Source organism: Dama dama, unplaced genomic scaffold, assembly GCF_033118175.1.
Source record: "Dama dama isolate Ldn47 unplaced genomic scaffold, ASM3311817v1 ptg000225l, whole genome shotgun sequence".
In the NCBI taxonomy this organism is placed as follows: domain Eukaryota; kingdom Metazoa; phylum Chordata; class Mammalia; order Artiodactyla; family Cervidae; genus Dama; species Dama dama.
In genome coordinates this window covers 299,847-317,564 of record NW_026871011.1, presented here as the reverse complement: position 1 = coordinate 317,564, position 17,718 = coordinate 299,847, and the positions used below count along the sequence as shown (strand labels likewise).

The following is a 17,718-nucleotide window of genomic DNA, read 5'->3' as shown; positions in this document are numbered from 1 at the left end:
GCTCTTCATGTTTTTGAACTCCGTTTCATGCTCCTCCTATTTTTCAGATCGTTCCATGCTCCTCATATTTTTGACACCTTTTGAAGCTCTTCATATTTTTCACACCTTTTCAGACTCTTCATGGTTTTGAACACCGCTTCATGCTCCTCCTATTTTTCAGACCGTTTCATGCTTCTCATATTTTTGACACCTTTTGAAGCTCTTCATATTTTTCACACCTTTTCAGGCTCTTCATGTTTTTGAACACCGTTTCATGCTCCTCTTGTTGTTCAGACCGTTTCAAGCTCGTCATATTTTTGACATTTTTTGAAGCTCTTTATGTTTTTCACACCTTTTCAGGCTCTTCATGTTTTTGAACTCCGTTTCATGCTCCTCCTATTTTTCAGACCGTTTCCTGCTCCTCATATTTTTGACACCTTTTGAAAATCTTCATATTTTTCACACCTTTTCAGGCTCTTCGTGTTTTTGAACACCGTTTCATGCTCCTCCTATTTTTCAGACCGTTTCATGCTCCTCATATTTTTGACACCTTTTGAAGATCTTCATATTTTTCACACCTTTTCAGGCTCTTCATGTTTTTGAACACCGTTTCATGCTCCTCCTGTTGTTCAGACCGTTTCAAGCTCGTCATATTTTTGACATTTTTTGAAGTTCTTTTTATTTTTCACACGTTTTCAGGCTCTTCATGTTTTTGAACTCCGTTTCATGCTCCTCCTATTTTTCAGACCGTTTCATGCTCCTCATTTATTTCACACCTCTTGAAGCTCTTCATATTTTTCACACCTTTTCAGGCTCTTCATGTTTTTGAACACCGCATCATGCTCTTCCTATTTTTCAGACCGTTTCATGCTCCTCATATTTTTGACACCTTTTGAAGATCTTCATATTTTTCACACCTTTTCAGGCTCTTCATATTTTCCACACCACTTCATGCTCGTCCTATTTTCCAGACGGTTTCATGCTCCTCCTATTTTTGACACCTTTTGAAGCTCTTCATATATTTCACACCTTTTCAGCCTCTTCATGTTTTTCAGCACCACTCCATGCTCCTCCTATTATTCAGACCGTTTCATGCTCATCTCATTTTTGACACCTTTTCAAGCTCCTCATATTTTTCACACCTTTTAAAGCTCTTCTTTTTTTTCACACCTTTTCAGGCTCTTCATGGTTTTTTTTTTATTTTTTTTTATTATTTTTATTTTTTTTTTCCAGTGGGTTTTGTCATACATTGATATGCATCAGCCATGGATTTGCATGTATTCCCAATCCCGATACCCCCTCCCACCTCCCTCTCCACCCGATTCCTTGGGTCTTCCCAGTGCACCAGGCCGGAGCACTTGTCTTGTGCATCCCACCTGGGCTGGTGATCTGTTTCACCATAGATATCATACATGCTGTTCTTTTGAAATATCCCACCCTCATATTCTCCCACAAAGTTCAAAAGTCTGTTCTGTATTTCTGTGTCTCTTTTTCTGTTCTGCATATAGGGTTATCGTTATCACCTTTCTAAATTCCATATACATGTGTCAGTATGCTGTAATGTTTTTTATCTTTCTGGCTTACTTCACTCTGTATAATGGGCTCCAGCTTCATCCGTCTCATTAGGACTGGTTCAAATGAATTCTTTTTAAAGGCTGAGTAATATTCCATGGTGTATATGTACCACAGCTTCCTTATCCATTCATCTGCTGATGGGCATCTAGGTTGCTTCCATGTCCTGGCTATTATAAACAGTACTGCGATGAACATTGGGGTGCACATGTCTGTTTCAGATCTGGTTTCCTCAGTGTGTATGCCCAGAAGTGGGATTGCTGGGTCATATGGCAGTTCTATTTTCAGTTTTTTAAGAAATCTCCACACTGTTTTCCATAGTGGCTGTACTAGTTTGCATTCCCACCAACAGGGTAAGAGGGTTCCCTTTTCTCCACACCCTCTCCAGCATTTATTTCTTGTAGACTTTTGGATAGCAGCCATCCTGACTGGCGTGTAATGGTACCTCATTTTGGTTTTGATTTGCACTTCTCTAATAATGAATGATGTTGAGCATCTTTTCATGTGTTTGTTAGCCATCTGTATGTCTTCTTTGGAGAAATGCGCTTCATGCTCCTCCTGTTTATTAGACTGTTTCATGCTCCTCATATTTTTGACACCCTTTGAAGCTCTTCATATTTTTCACTACTTTTCAGGCTCTTCATGTTTTTCAACACCGCTTCAGACCCTCGTACTTTTCACACCGTCTCATGCTCCTCATATTTTTGACACCTTTTGAAGTTCTTCATATTTTTCACACCTTTTCAGGCTCTTCATGTTTTTGAACACCGTTTCATGCTCCTCCTGTTGTTCAGACCGTTTCAAGCTCGTCATATTTTTGACATTTTTTGAAGTTCTTTTTATTTTTCACACGTTTTCAGGCTCTTCATGTTTTTGAACTCCGTTTCATGCTCCTCCTATTTTTCAGACCGTTTCATGCTCCTCATTTATTTCACACCTCTTGAAGCTCTTCATATTTTTCACACCTTTTCAGGCTCTTCATGTTTTTGAACACCGCATCATGCTCCTCCTATTTTTCAGACCGTTTCATGCTCCTCATATTTTTGACACCTTTTGAAGATCTTCATATTTTTCACACCTTTTCAGGCTCTTCATATTTTCCACACCACTTCATGCTCGTCCTATTTTCCAGACGGTTTCATGCTCCTCCTATTTTTGACACCTTTTGAAGCTCTTCATATATTTCACACCTTTTCAGCCTCTTCATGTTTTTCAGCACCACTCCATGCTCCTCCTATTATTCAGACCGTTTCATGCTCATCTCATTTTTGACACCTTTTCAAGCTCCTCATATTTTTCACACCTTTTAAAGCTCTTCATATTTTTCACACCTTTTCAGGCTCTTCATGGTTTTTTTTTTATTTTTTTTTATTATTTTTATTTTTTTTTCCAGTGGGTTTTGTCATACATTGATATGCATCAGCCATGGATTTGCGTGTATTCCCAATCCCGATACCCCCTCCCACCTCCCTCTCCACCCGATTCCTTGGGTCTTCCCAGTGCACCAGGCCGGAGCATTTGTCTTGTGCATCCCACCTGGGCTGGTGATCTGTTTCACCATAGATAGCATACATGCTGTTCTTTTGAAATATCCCACCCTCACATTCTCCCACAAAGTTCAAAAGTCTGTTCTGTATTTCTGTGTCTCTTTTTCTGTTCTGCATATAGGGTTATCGTTATCACCTTTCTAAATTCCATATACATGTGTCAGTATGCTGTAATGTTTTTTATCTTTCTGGCTTACTTCACTCTGTATAATGGGCTCCAGCTTCATCCGTCTCATTAGGACTGGTTCAAATGAATTCTTTTTAAAGGCTGAGTAATATTCCATGGTGTATATGTACCACAGCTTCCTTATCCATTCATCTGCTGATGGGCATCTAGGTTGCTTCCATGTCCTGGCTATTATAAACAGTACTGCGATGAACATTGGGGTGCACATGTCTGTTTCAGATCTGGTTTCCTCAGTGTGTATGCCCAGAAGTGGGATTGCTGGGTCATATGGCAGTTCTATTTTCAGTTTTTTAAGAAATCTCCACACTGTTTTCCATAGTGGCTGTACTAGTTTGCATTCCCACCAACAGGGTAAGAGGGTTCCCTTTTCTCCACACCCTCTCCAGCATTTATTTCTTGTAGACTTTTGGATAGCAGCCATCCTGACTGGCGTGTAATGGTACCTCATTTTGGTTTTGATTTGCACTTCTCTAATAATGAATGATGTTGAGCATCTTTTCATGTGTTTGTTAGCCATCTGTATGTCTTCTTTGGAGAAATGCGCTTCATGCTCCTCCTGTTTATTAGACTGTTTCATGCTCCTCATATTTTTGACACCCTTTGAAGCTCTTCATATTTTTCACTACTTTTCAGGCTCTTCATGTTTTTCAACACCGCTTCAGACCCTCGTACTTTTCACACCGTCTCATGCTCCTCATATTTTTGACACCTTTTGAAGTTCTTCATATTTTTCACACCTTTACATGCTCTTCATGTTTTCAACACCACTTCATGCTCATCCTATTTTTTCAGACCGTTTCATGCTCCTCATATTTTTGACACCTTTTAAAGCTCTTCATATTTTTCACAACTTTTCAGGCTCTTTATGTTTTCAACACTGCTTCATGCTCCAGCTATATTTTCAGACCGTTTTATGCACCTCATATTTTTGACACATTTTGAAGCTCTTTATATTTTTCACAACATTTCAGGCTCTTCATATATTTGAACACCACTTCATGCTCCTCCTATTTTTCAGATTGTTTCATGCTCCTCATATTTTTGACACCTTTTGAAGCTCTTTATATTTTTCACACCTTTTCAAGCTCTTGATGTTTTTCAACACCGCTTCATGCTCCTCCTATTTTTCAGACCGTTTCATCCTCCTCATATTTTTGACACCTTTTGTAGATGTTCATATTTTTCACACCTTTTCAGGCTCTTCATGTTTTCAACACCACTTCATGCTCATCATATTTTCCAGACTGTTTCATGATCCTCATATTTTTGACACCTTTTGAAGCTCTTCATATATTTCACACATTTTCAGCCTCTTCATGTTTTTCAACACCACTTCATGCTCCTCCTATTATTCAGACCATTTCATTCTCATCTCATATTTGACACCTTTTCAAGCTCCTCATATTTTTCACACCTTTTAAAGCTCTTCATATTTTTCACACATTTTCAGGCTCTTCATGTTTTGAACACCGTTTCATGCTCCTCCTATTTTTCAGAACGTTTCATGCTCCTCATATTTTTCACACCTTTTGAAGCTCTTCGAATTATTCACACCTTTTCAGGCTCTTCATGTTTTTGAACAGCATTTCATGCACGTCCTATTTTTCAGACCGTTTCATTCTCCTCATATTTTTGACACATTTTTAAGCTCTTCATATTTTTCAAACCTTTTCATGCTCTTCATATTTTTGAACACCGCTTCATGATGCTCCTATTTTTCAGACCGTTTTATGCTCCTCATATTTTTGACACCTTTTGAAGCTCTTCGTATTTTTCACACCTTTTCAGGCTCTTCATGTTTTTCAACACTGCCTCATGCTCCTCCTATTTTTCAGACCGTTTCATGCTCCTCATTTATTTCACACCTTCTGAAGGCTTTCATATATTTCACACCTTTTGAAGCTCTTCACATTTTTCCAACTTTTCAGGCTCTTCATGTTTTTGAACACCGTTTCATGCTCCTCCTATTTTTCAGACCGTTTCATGCTTCTTATATTTTTGACACCTTTTGAAGCTCTTCATATTTTCCACACCTTTTCAAGCTCTTCATGTTTTTGAACACCGTTTCATGCTCCTCTTATTTTTCAGACAGTTTCATACTCATACTTTTGACAACTTTTGAAACTCTTCATATTTTTCACACCTTTTCAGGCTCTTCATGTTTTTAAACACCGCTTCATGCTCCTCCTATTTTTCAGGCCGTTTCATGCTCCTCATATTTTTCACACCTTTTGAAGCTCTTCATATTTTTCACACCTTTTCAGGCGCTTCATGTTTTTCAACACCACTTCATGCTCCTCCTATTTTTCTGACCGTTTCAAACTCATCTCAATTTTGACACCTTTTGAAGCTCTTCATATTTTTCACACCTTTTGAAGCTCTGTATATTATTCACACGTATTCAGGCTCTCCATGTTTTTCAACACCGCTTCAAGCTTCTCCTATTTTTCAGACCATTACATGCTCCTCATATTTTTGACTCTTTTTGAAGCTCTTCATATTTTTCACACCTTTTCAGGCTCTTCATGTGTTTGAACACAGTTTCATGCTCCTCCCATTTTTCAGACCGATTCATGCTCCTCATATTTTTGACACCTTTTGAAGTTCTTCATATTTTTCACACCTTTTGAGGCTCTTCATGTTTTTGAACACCGTTTCATGCTCCTCTTGTTGTTCAGACCGTTTCAAGCTCGTCATATTTTTGACATTTTTTGAAGCTCTTTATGTTTTTCACACCTTTTCAGGCTCTTCATGTTTTTGAACTCCGTTTCATGCTACTCCTATTTTTCAGACCGTTCCATGCTCCTCATATTTTTGACACCTTTTGAAGCTCTTCATATTTTTCACACCTTTTCAGACTCTTCATGGTTTTGAACACCACTTCATGCTCCTCCTATTTTTCAGACCGTTTCATGCTTCTCATATTTTTGACACCTTTTGAAGCTCTTCATATTTTTCACATCTTTTCAGGCTCTTCATGTTTTTGAACACCGTTTCATGCTCCTCTTGTTGTTCAGACCGTTTCAAGCTCATCATATTTTTGACATTTTTTGAAGCTCTTTATGTTTTTCACACCTTTTCAGGCTCTTCATGTTTTTGAACTCCGTTTCATGCTCCTCCTATTTTTCAGACCGTTTCCTGCTCCTCATATTTTTGACACCTTTTGAAGCTCTTCATATTTTTCACACCTTTTCAGGCTCTTCGTGTTTTTGAACACCGTTTCATGCTCCTCCTATTTTTCAGACCGTTTCATGCTCCTCATATTTTTGACACCTTTTGAAGATCTTCATATTTTTCACACCTTTTCAGGCTCTTCATGTTTTTGAACACCGTTTCATGCTCCTCCTGTTGTTCAGACCGTTTCAAGCTCGTCATATTTTTGACATTTTTTGAAGTTCTTTTTATTTTTCACACGTTTTCAGGCTCTTCATGTTTTTGAACTCCGTTTCATGCTCCTCCTATTTTTCAGACCGTTTCATGCTCCTCATTTATTTCACACCTCTTGAAGCTCTTCATATTTTTCACACCTTTTCAGGCTCTTCATGTTTTTGAACACCGCATCATGCTCCTCCTATTTTTCAGACCGTTTCATGCTCCTCATATTTTTGACACCTTTTGAAGATCTTCATATTTTTCACACCTTTTCAGGCTCTTCATATTTTCCACACCACTTCATGCTCGTCCTATTTTCCAGACGGTTTCATGCTCCTCCTATTTTTGACACCTTTTGAAGCTCTTCATATATTTCACACCTTTTCAGCCTCTTCATGTTTTTCAGCACCACTCCATGCTCCTCCTATTATTCAGACCGTTTCATGCTCATCTCATTTTTGACACCTTTTCAAGCTCCTCATATTTTTCACACCTTTTAAAGCTCTTCATATTTTTCACACCTTTTCAGGCTCTTCATGGTTTTTTTTTTATTTTTTTTTATTATTTTTATTTTTTTTTCCAGTGGGTTTTGTCATACATTGATATGCATCAGCCATGGATTTGCATGTATTCCCAATCCCGATACCCCCTCCCACCTCCCTCTCCACCCGATTCCTTGGGTCTTCCCAGTGCACCAGGCCGGAGCACTTGTCTTGTGCATCCCACCTGGGCTGGTGATCTGTTTCACCATAGATAGCATACATGCTGTTCTTTTGAAATATCCCACCCTCACATTCTCCCACAAAGTTCAAAAGTCTGTTCTGTATTTCTGTGTCTCTTTTTCTGTTCTGCATATAGGGTTATCGTTATCACCTTTCTAAATTCCATATACATGTGTCAGTATGCTGTAAAGTTTTTTATCTTTCTGGCTTACTTCACTCTGTATAATGGGCTCCAGCTTCATCCGTCTCATTAGTACTGGTTCAAATGAATTCTTTTTAAAGGCTGAGTAATATTCCATGGTGTATATGTACCACAGCTTCCTTATCCATTCATCTGCTGATGGGCATCTAGGTTGCTTCCATGTCCTGGCTATTATAAACAGTACTGCGATGAACATTGGGGTGCACATGTCTGTTTCAGATCTGGTTTCCTCAGTGTGTATGCCCAGAAGTGGGATTGCTCGGTCATATGGCAGTTCTATTTTCAGTTTTTTAAGAAATCTCCACACTGTTTTCCATAGTGGCTGTACTAGTTTGCATTCCCACCAACAGGGTAAGAGGGTTCCCTTTTCTCCACACCCTCTCCAGCATTTATTTCTTGTAGACTTTTGGATAGCAGCCATCCTGACTGGCGTGTAATGGTACCTCATTTTGGTTTTGATTTGCACTTCTCTAATAATGAATGATGTTGAGCATCTTTTCATGTGTTTGTTAGCCATCTGTATGTCTTCTTTGGAGAAATGCGCTTCATGCTCCTCCTGTTTATTAGACTGTTTCATGCTCCTCATATTTTTGACACCCTTTGAAGCTCTTCATATTTTTCACTACTTTTCAGGCTCTTCATGTTTTTCAACACCGCTTCAGACCCTCGTACTTTTCACACCGTCTCATGCTCCTCATATTTTTGACACCTTTTGAAGTTCTTCATATTTTTCACACCTTTACATGCTCTTCATGTTTTCAACACCACTTCATGCTCATCCTATTTTTTCAGACCGTTTCATGCTCCTCATATTTTTGACACCTTTTAAAGCTCTTCATATTTTTCACAACTTTTCAGGCTCTTTATGTTTTCAACACTGCTTCATGCTCCAGCTATATTTTCAGACCGTTTTATGCACCTCATATTTTTGACACATTTTGAAGCTCTTTATATTTTTCACAACATTTCAGGCTCTTCATGTATTTGAACACCACTTCATGCTCCTCCTATTTTTCAGATTGTTTCATGCTCCTCATATTTTTGACACCTTTTGAAGCTCTTTATATTTTTCACACCTTTTCAAGCTCTTGATGTTTTTCAACACCGCTTCATGCTCCTCCTATTTTTCAGACCGTTTCATCCTCCTCATATTTTTGACACCTTTTGTAGATATTCATATTTTTCACACCTTTTCAGGCTCTTCATGTTTTCAACACCACTTCATGCTCATCATATTTTCCAGACTGTTTCATGATCCTCATATTTTTGACACCTTTTGAAGCTCTTCATATATTTCACACATTTTCAGCCTCTTCATGTTTTTCAACACCACTTCATGCTCCTCCTATTATTCAGACCATTTCATTCTCATCTCATATTTGACACCTTTTCAAGCTCCTCATATTTTTCACACCTTTTAAAGCTCTTCATATTTTTCACACATTTTCAGGCTCTTCATGTTTTGAACACCGTTTCATGCTCCTCCTATTTTTCAGAACGTTTCATGCTCCTCATATTTTTCACACCTTTTGAAGCTCTTCGAATTATTCACACCTTTTCAGGCTCTTCATGTTTTTGAACAGCATTTCATGCACGTCCTATTTTTCAGACCGTTTCATTCTCCTCATATTTTTGACACATTTTTAAGCTCTTCATATTTTTCAAACCTTTTCATGCTCTTCATATTTTTGAACACCGCTTCATGATGCTCCTATTTTTCAGACCGTTTTATGCTCCTCATATTTTTGACACCTTTTGAAGCTCTTCGTATTTTTCACACCTTTTCAGGCTCTTCATGTTTTTCAACACCGCCTCATGCTCCTCCTATTTTTCAGACCGTTTCATGCTCCTCATTTATTTCACACCTTCTGAAGGCTTTCATATATTTCACACCTTTTGAAGCTCTTCATATTTTTCCAACTTTTCAGGCTCTTCATGTTTTTGAACACCGTTTCATGCTCCTCCTATTTTTCAGACCGTTTCATGCTTCTTATATTTTTGACACCTTTTGAAGCTCTTCATATTTTCCACACCTTTTCAAGCTCTTCATGTTTTTGAACACCGTTTCATGCTCCTCTTATTTTTCAGACAGTTTCATACTCATACTTTTGACAACTTTTGAAACTCTTCATATTTTTCACACCTTTTCAGGCTCTTCATGTTTTTAAACACCGCTTCATGCTCCTCCTATTTTTCAGACCGTTTCATCCTCCTCATATTTTTGACACCTTTTGTAGATGTTCATATTTTTCACACCTTTTCAGGCTCTTCATGTTTTCAACACCACTTCATGCTCATCATATTTTCCAGACTGTTTCATGATCCTCATATTTTTGATACCTTTTGAAGCTCTTCATATATTTCACACATTTTCAGCCTCTTCATGTTTTTCAACACCACTTCATGCTCCTCCTATTATTCAGACCATTTCATTCTCATCTCATATTTGACACCTTTTCAAGCTCCTCATATTTTTCACACCTTTTAAAGCTCTTCATATTTTTCACACATTTTCAGGCTCTTCATGTTTTGAACACCGTTTCATGCTCCTCCTATTTTTCAGAACGTTTCATGCTCCTCATATTTTTCACACCTTTTGAAGCTCTTCGAATTATTCACACCTTTTCAGGCTCTTCATGTTTTTGAACAGCATTTCATGCACGTCCTATTTTTCAGACCGTTTCATTCTCCTCATATTTTTGACACATTTTTAAGCTCTTCATATTTTTCAAACCTTTTCATGCTCTTCATATTTTTGAACACCGCTTCATGATGCTCCTATTTTTCAGACCGTTTTATGCTCCTCATATTTTTGACACCTTTTGAAGCTCTTCGTATTTTTCACACCTTTTCAGGCTCTTCATGTTTTTCAACACCGCCTCATGCTCCTCCTATTTTTCAGACCGTTTCATGCTCCTCATTTATTTCACACCTTCTGAAGGCTTTCATATATTTCACACCTTTTGAAGCTCTTCATATTTTTCCAACTTTTCAGGCTCTTCATGTTTTTGAACACTGTTTCATGCTCCTCCTATTTTTCAGACCGTTTCATGCTTCTTATATTTTTGACACCTTTTGAAGCTCTTCATATTTTCCACACCTTTTCAAGCTCTTCATGTTTTTGAACACCGTTTCATGCTCCTCTTATTTTTCAGACAGTTTCATACTCATACTTTTGACAACTTTTGAAACTCTTCATATTTTTCACACCTTTTCAGGCTCTTCATGTTTTTAAACACCGCTTCATGCTCCTCCTATTTTTCAGGCCGTTTCATGCTCCTCATATTTTTCACACCTTTTGAAGCTCTTCATATTTTTCACACCTTTTCAGGCGCTTCATGTTTTTCAACACCACTTCATGCTCCTCCTATTTTTCTGACCATTTCAAACTCATCTCAATTTTGACACCTTTTGAAGCTCTTCATATTTTTCACACCTTTTGAAGCTCTGTATATTATTCACACGTATTCAGGCTCTCCATGTTTTTCAACACCGCTTCAAGCTTCTCCTATTTTTCAGACCATTACATGCTCCTCATATTTTTGACTCTTTTTGAAGCTCTTCATATTTTTCACACCTTTTCAGGCTCTTCATGTGTTTGAACACAGTTTCATGCTCCTCCCATTTTTCAGACCGATTCATGCTCCTCATATTTTTGACACCTTTTGAAGTTCTTCATATTTTTCACACCTTTTGAGGCTCTTCATGTTTTTGAACACCGTTTCATGCTCCTCTTGTTGTTCAGACCGTTTCAAGCTCGTCATATTTTTGACATTTTTTGAAGCTCTTTATGTTTTTCACACCTTTTCAGGCTCTTCATGTTTTTGAACTCCGTTTCATGCTCCTCCTATTTTTCAGACCGTTCCATGCTCCTCATATTTTTGACACCTTTTGAAGCTCTTCATATTTTTCACACCTTTTCAGACTCTTCATGGTTTTGAACACCACTTCATGCTCCTCCTATTTTTCAGACCGTTTCATGCTTCTCATATTTTTGACACCTTTTGAAGCTCTTCATATTTTTCACACCTTTTCAGGCTCTTCATGTTTTAGAACACCGTTTCATGCTCCTCTTGTTGTTCAGACCGTTTCAAGCTCGTCATATTTTTGACATTTTTTGAAGCTCTTTATGTTTTTCACACCTTTTCAGGCTCTTCATGTTTTTGAACTCCGTTTCATGCTCCTCCTATTTTTCAGACCGTTTCCTGCTCCTCATATTTTTGACACCTTTTGAAGCTCTTCATATTTTTCACACCTTTTCAGGCTCTTCGTGTTTTTGAACACCGTTTCATGCTCCTCCTATTTTTCAGACCGTTTCATGCTCCTCATATTTTTGACACCTTTTTTTTTTTTTTTTTTCATTGACAAGAACTTTTATTTATTTTTAATGACATTAAACACAACTGCTACAAGGGGAAAAACATGATACACAGGAGGCACCAAACTTCATTTTCTTAATTGATCCTGACAACAACCAAAGTAAATTGGGGTCAAATCAGATGGAAAACTATAGGTTATTTCAGGCTCTTTTGGTTACAAGTAAACTATGTAAACAGCACAAGTCTACTCAGCAGTGTTAAGACCCCTGTGATGAGAATGTCATCACAGATAAAGAAAGCTCGGTAGGCAGTTCAATGCACAGAGCCCTTACTCAAATAAAACAATACGGCAAGAATTCTACATGAAAATTAGACTTAAGAGGCCAACACCAAATATGAGATACATAAGCGCTTTTAAAAACAAATTCAAACTCCAGATTCTACCCACTACCATCTTTAAGGCGAACATGCCTGATAATAAGTTTTCTTTGGCTTTGTTTTTGTTCTTAAAGAATACCATGTTAACCGCTAGGGAACAGTTCTCTCCTCCCCCAGTCCAACAGATTTAATTAAGCTGCTAAAGCTTTGGAAAAACAGAATTATTTGAGCAAAGAGGAAATGTGATTGTCACATTTTCAAGATAACCCGTCACTCATTAGATTTGGCAAAGGCGATGCTCCCGTGACACGTCAGTCTTAAACCTTCCTGCACCAAGGAGGTAAGAGCATGAGAGTTAAGACTTCTGCCCGAGCAAACGGCCATCCCTTTACTCCTTGGTGATCTGTGGGGAACAAGACAACTACAATGCTAGATATTCCAGCAATACTTAGTTCTAATTGTGCTATAGTTTCAAAGTTGGATGTTTGTCTGTCCTACTCCATCAAGCTGATTTACGCGAACTTGGAGAAATGACTGACGTTGTAAATGCCAACTGAAATAACAGATTTTGACTCTTACCTTTGAACAGAACTTCTCCTTTGCATTTTGGCCCCAGACTCTCAACCAAATTTCCAAGGAAAAGAGACACCTTGACAGAAATGGTAAACACTTAGGGACATCCATCTAAATTTACTGGTAACAATGACCAAGTTTCTCCCAAGTTAGTTTCTAAAGCAGATGTTTATGTTAGGTTACTTGCAGACAAAGATGGGGCTGATGGAACAAAATCTGACAGGCAGTAAGCCCAGTATCACAGGCTGTGCTACAGCAACTAGGTACAACCTTCACTGAGAGTGAACAAGAGCACAAATGCCAGACTGTAAAATCTCCCAAGAGATGTCTAGAGCCGTCTGTAAAGAGAATAACAAACTCCAAAGACATCCATTAAGGTAGTTGCACAAAGCTCATCAACTTGGCTTAAGAGTACTAATCCTTAAGATCAGGTAATGCTTTGTGCACAGGCTTCATCAAAACTATTTTAAATCCACTTTAGTAGTTCTGTAAAACTGTACATCCTCTGACCAAGTGAGGAGGTGGAAACATCTGGATCAAAAGGCACCTCTTATTAACTAATAATGGAGACAAAGGACAGCTTCTCAAAAGTCTCTTCTATAGGATGGAGGCTCACTAACTAACTCGCCAACTCATACTCAAAGCTGGGTTCAGCAGATGAGACTGAAGACCAACTCACACCTCTCAATAGCACTGCCTTCTGGCCTGTCCTAGAGTCAAGACTCTCGGTGGGCAGCTCTTCAGTAAAGAGTGCAATGAGGCTGTTCTTAAGCGGCATCTCTATGTCCAAAAGCATACAGGAATATGCCAGTAGAGCCCTAAGATCACTGGGGAAACAAGGAAGGAACGAAAATCCTTGAAGAAAGAGAGAGAAGGCAATCAGTCACAAGACCACAAATCAACAGAGGTTTGTTAGTCACCAGTCTTCTGTTAAGAGTTAAGATATGTAAGACTTGTAAACACTACTGTGCAAAATAAATTTAATGAAGAATGGGGAAAAAAAAAAGCCAAAAAAATAAAGGCAGCTAGTAGGTACAAAAAGAAGAGAAGATTTACACTTTTAATTTGTCCTTTCAACTACTTCAGATGTCCTGAATTACTAACTTTAAAATACTGACGGGTATTCAGAGATTCACATAAAAAAAGTAAGAAGGGTTGTTAAAAGTGACTTGTATCCATTTATAAGTCATCAGCAATAATTAAAACTGGTTTGCAGCCTGATAAAGAATCTCTTCCTTCAAGAGATTAAAGAATGATTTCTTTTGGGCACCAGAAGTAGACTTCACCTCTGCAGAGAGGTGGCTCTTTGCTTGAGCCGGGATATTCTGACTTAATGCTGGCTTTCAGGAGGCAGCCACCTTTAATTTAAATTAAAAAATTAAAACTATGTCAACTCAACACTGCTTAAATGCATACACACACACAGAAACGAAGGACCCTATACAAAAAATTTCAAGTCAGCAATATGCATTTCCAAAAGGTGACGAGTTCTTTAAATAAAAATATTGTGAAAAATAAAATTCGAAATCTACAATGCATGGAACAGCAGAAGATGAGATGCTGCTCTGGACAGGACCCTGGATAGGGTCCTTCACTGCTGATGGGAGGAGACAAGTGGACCGTATGGGAAATCTGGTAGACGCTGGAACCGATGGTGGCTTCGCTTATTCTGGTCAACCCACTGGGTCAGACTGTATCTTTGCAGATTTCTCTGTCGGAACCGGGCGTAGTTTCGCCTGGTGAGGTCTGAAGGATGCTGCCATTTCTGGTTGTGCATGTGATGAACTTGATCCATCAAGGCACACAGCTCCCCCAAGGTACCTTGGTTTGAATCCACTGGGTCTTCTATATGAGCAATGACATTCCTGAGATAACTTTGCTTCTGCTTTTCCAGGTCTGACGGTGAAAATGTCGGAACATTAGTCCTTGTTTTGGTTTGCAGAACAGGAATGACTTTGCCTAGTCTTTTTTCATGGACCTTTAGCTTCCCAGAATCCTTGTCAAGAACATCCTGTTTGCTTGATGAACTGGAAACTGGTAACTTCATTTCAAAACTTGATTTATATGATCCATTTCTCCAGGATGACCCTGTATTAGAAGTCTCTGAATGGTCCAAGATCTGAGAGAATACAGGCGTAGGTTTCTTACTGTTGGATATATTTTTATCAGAGACAGTATGTTGAAAATTATTGTTTGAAGAAGGGAGTGGGGGCCCATCATAGGCAGAGTTATTGGGGCTGATCCCTTCAGATTCTGTGCAAAGTGTGCTCTCATTTGGGCTAAGATCATCTTCTCTCATCTCTTCCCCAAGGGAGGAGGGTTTTTCAGTAACTCTGGATGTAACTTTGGACACATAAGTCTTGTCCTTATCAAGTACAACATCACAAACTGTTGGATCAAATGGTGCAACTGTAACTTTTATAAGATTCTTTTCTAGTGCAAAGCGTCTGTTCAATGGTTTAGTAGGAGTTGGTCCATGACCAACTGATGTAGTTAGTTGAGGTAGTTTGAATGTGTCAGGGGTCTCAGCTTCTGGTCCCATGTTGTATGGTGAATCTTTCTCTTGGGGAGTGTCAAGTGGAATTTGACTCCCCTTCTCTCCCTTCTCAACATTCCTGCTGTCATCATTAGGCAACCCTCCTCCCCAAGGAAAGTGCTCATTTGATAGGTCATCATCCTTCAAGAGTTCCTGAATCTGTTCCTCTGTGAAACTGAAATGGCCATCATCTTCTCCATCAGATAGCTCCAGCAAGGAGTCATCCAATTCATCCTCATCCAAGGAACTCCAAGAAAAAGGAGCATTGTCTTTAGGCAAGAGAGAGGTACCAGAAGACTGTTCAGAGGGCACTAGTGAGCACATCATATTGTATGGAACTGCTGGTGTGATCTCTGCCTTTGCCACGAGACCAAATGGAAAAAGGGTTCAGCTCCTGCTAGCTGTTCCTTTCGGGAGACTTGTCAAAATGATTGACTCCCACCTTCTTTGAAGCAAATCCCAGGCATCACATCATTTCATCTCCGGAAGCCGGGCCACAGCCTAGGCGAACGACTGCCTTTTGACACCTTTTGAAGATCTTCATATTTTTCACACCTTTTCAGGCTCTTCATGTTTTTGAACACCGTTTCATGCTCCTCCTGTTGTTCAGACCGTTTCAAGCTCGTCATATTTTTGACATTTTTTGAAGTTCTTTTTATTTTTCACACGTTTTCAGGCTCTTCATGTTTTTGAACTCCGTTTCATGCTCCTCCTATTTTTCAGACAGTTTCATGCTCCTCATTTATTTCACACCTCTTGAAGCTCTTCATATTTTTCACACCTTTTCAGGCTCTTCATGTTTTTGAACACCGCATCATGCTCCTCCTATTTTTCAGACCGTTTCATGCTCCTCATATTTTTGACACCTTTTGAAGATCTTCATATTTTTCACACCTTTTCAGGCTCTTCATATTTTCCACACCACTTCATGCTCGTCCTATTTTCCAGACGGTTTCATGCTCCTCCTATTTTTGACACCTTTTGAAGCTCTTCATATATTTCACACCTTTTCAGCCTCTTCATGTTTTTCAGCACCACTCCATGCTCCTCCTATTATTCAGACCGTTTCATGCTCATCTCATTTTTGACACCTTTTCAAGCTCCTCATATTTTTCACACCTTTTAAAGCTCTTCATATTTTTCACACCTTTTCAGGCTCTTCATGTTTTTTTTTTTTTATTTTTTTTTATTATTTTTATTTTTTTTTCCAGTGGGTTTTGTCATACATTGATATGCATCAGCCACGGATTTGCATGTATTCCCAATCCCGATACCCCCTCCCACCTCCCTCTCCACCCGATTCCTTGGGTCTTCCCAGTGCACCAGGCCGGAGCACTTGTCTTGTGCATCCCACCTGGGCTGGTGATCTGTTTCACCATAGATAGCATACATGCTGTTCTTTTGAAATATCCCACCCTCACATTCTCCCACAAAGTTCAAAAGTCTGTTCTGTATTTCTGTGTCTCTTTTTCTGTTCTGCATATAGGGTTATCGTTATCACCTATCTAAATTCCATATACATGTGTCAGTATGCTGTAATGTTTTTTATCTTTCTGGCTTACTTCACTCTGTATAATGGGCTCCAGCTTCATCCGTCTCATTAGGACTGGTTCAAATGAATTCTTTTTAAAGGCTGAGTAATATTCCATGGTGTATATGTACCACAGCTTCCTTATCCATTCATCTGCTGATGGGCATCTAGGTTGCTTCCATGTCCTGGCTATTATAAACAGTACTGCGATGAACATTGGGGTGCACGTGTCTGTTTCAGATCTGGTTTCCTCAGTGTGTATGCCCAGAAGTGGGATTGCTGGGTCATATGGCAGTTCTATTTTCAGTTTTTTAAGAAATCTCCACACTGTTTTCCATAGTGGCTGTACTAGTTTGCATTCCCACCAACAGGGTAAGAGGGTTCCCTTTTCTCCACACCCTCTCCAGCATTTATTTCTTGTAGACTTTTGGATAGCAGCCATCCTGACTGGCGTGTAATGGTACCTCATTTTGGTTTTGATTTGCACTTCTCTAATAATGAATGATGTTGAGCATCTTTTCATGTGTTTGTTAGCCATCTGTATGTCTTCTTTGGAGAAATGCGCTTCATGCTCCTCCTGTTTATTAGACTGTTTCATGCTCCTCATATTTTTGACACCCTTTGAAGCTCTTCATATTTTTCACTACTTTTCAGGCTCTTCATGTTTTTCAACACCGCTTCAGGCCCTCGTACTTTTCACACCGTCTCATGCTCCTCATATTTTTGACACCTTTTGAAGTTCTTCATATTTTTCACAAGTTTACATGCTCTTCATGTTTTCAACACCACTTCATGCTCAT

General features: G+C 38.9%; 1 protein-coding gene across 1 annotated transcript; it reads right to left on the bottom strand.

Annotated features, from left to right (window-relative positions):
- Positions 1-13,341: 13,341 nt before the first annotated feature.
- LOC133053758 (S100P-binding protein-like) lies at positions 13,342-15,892 on the bottom strand. Its single transcript, XM_061138262.1, has one exon. The coding sequence runs from the start codon at positions 15,712-15,714 to the stop codon at positions 14,443-14,445; it is 1,272 nt and encodes a 423-aa protein (XP_060994245.1). The 5' UTR covers positions 15,715-15,892; the 3' UTR covers positions 13,342-14,442.
- Between the last annotated feature and the right edge of the window lie 1,826 nt (positions 15,893-17,718).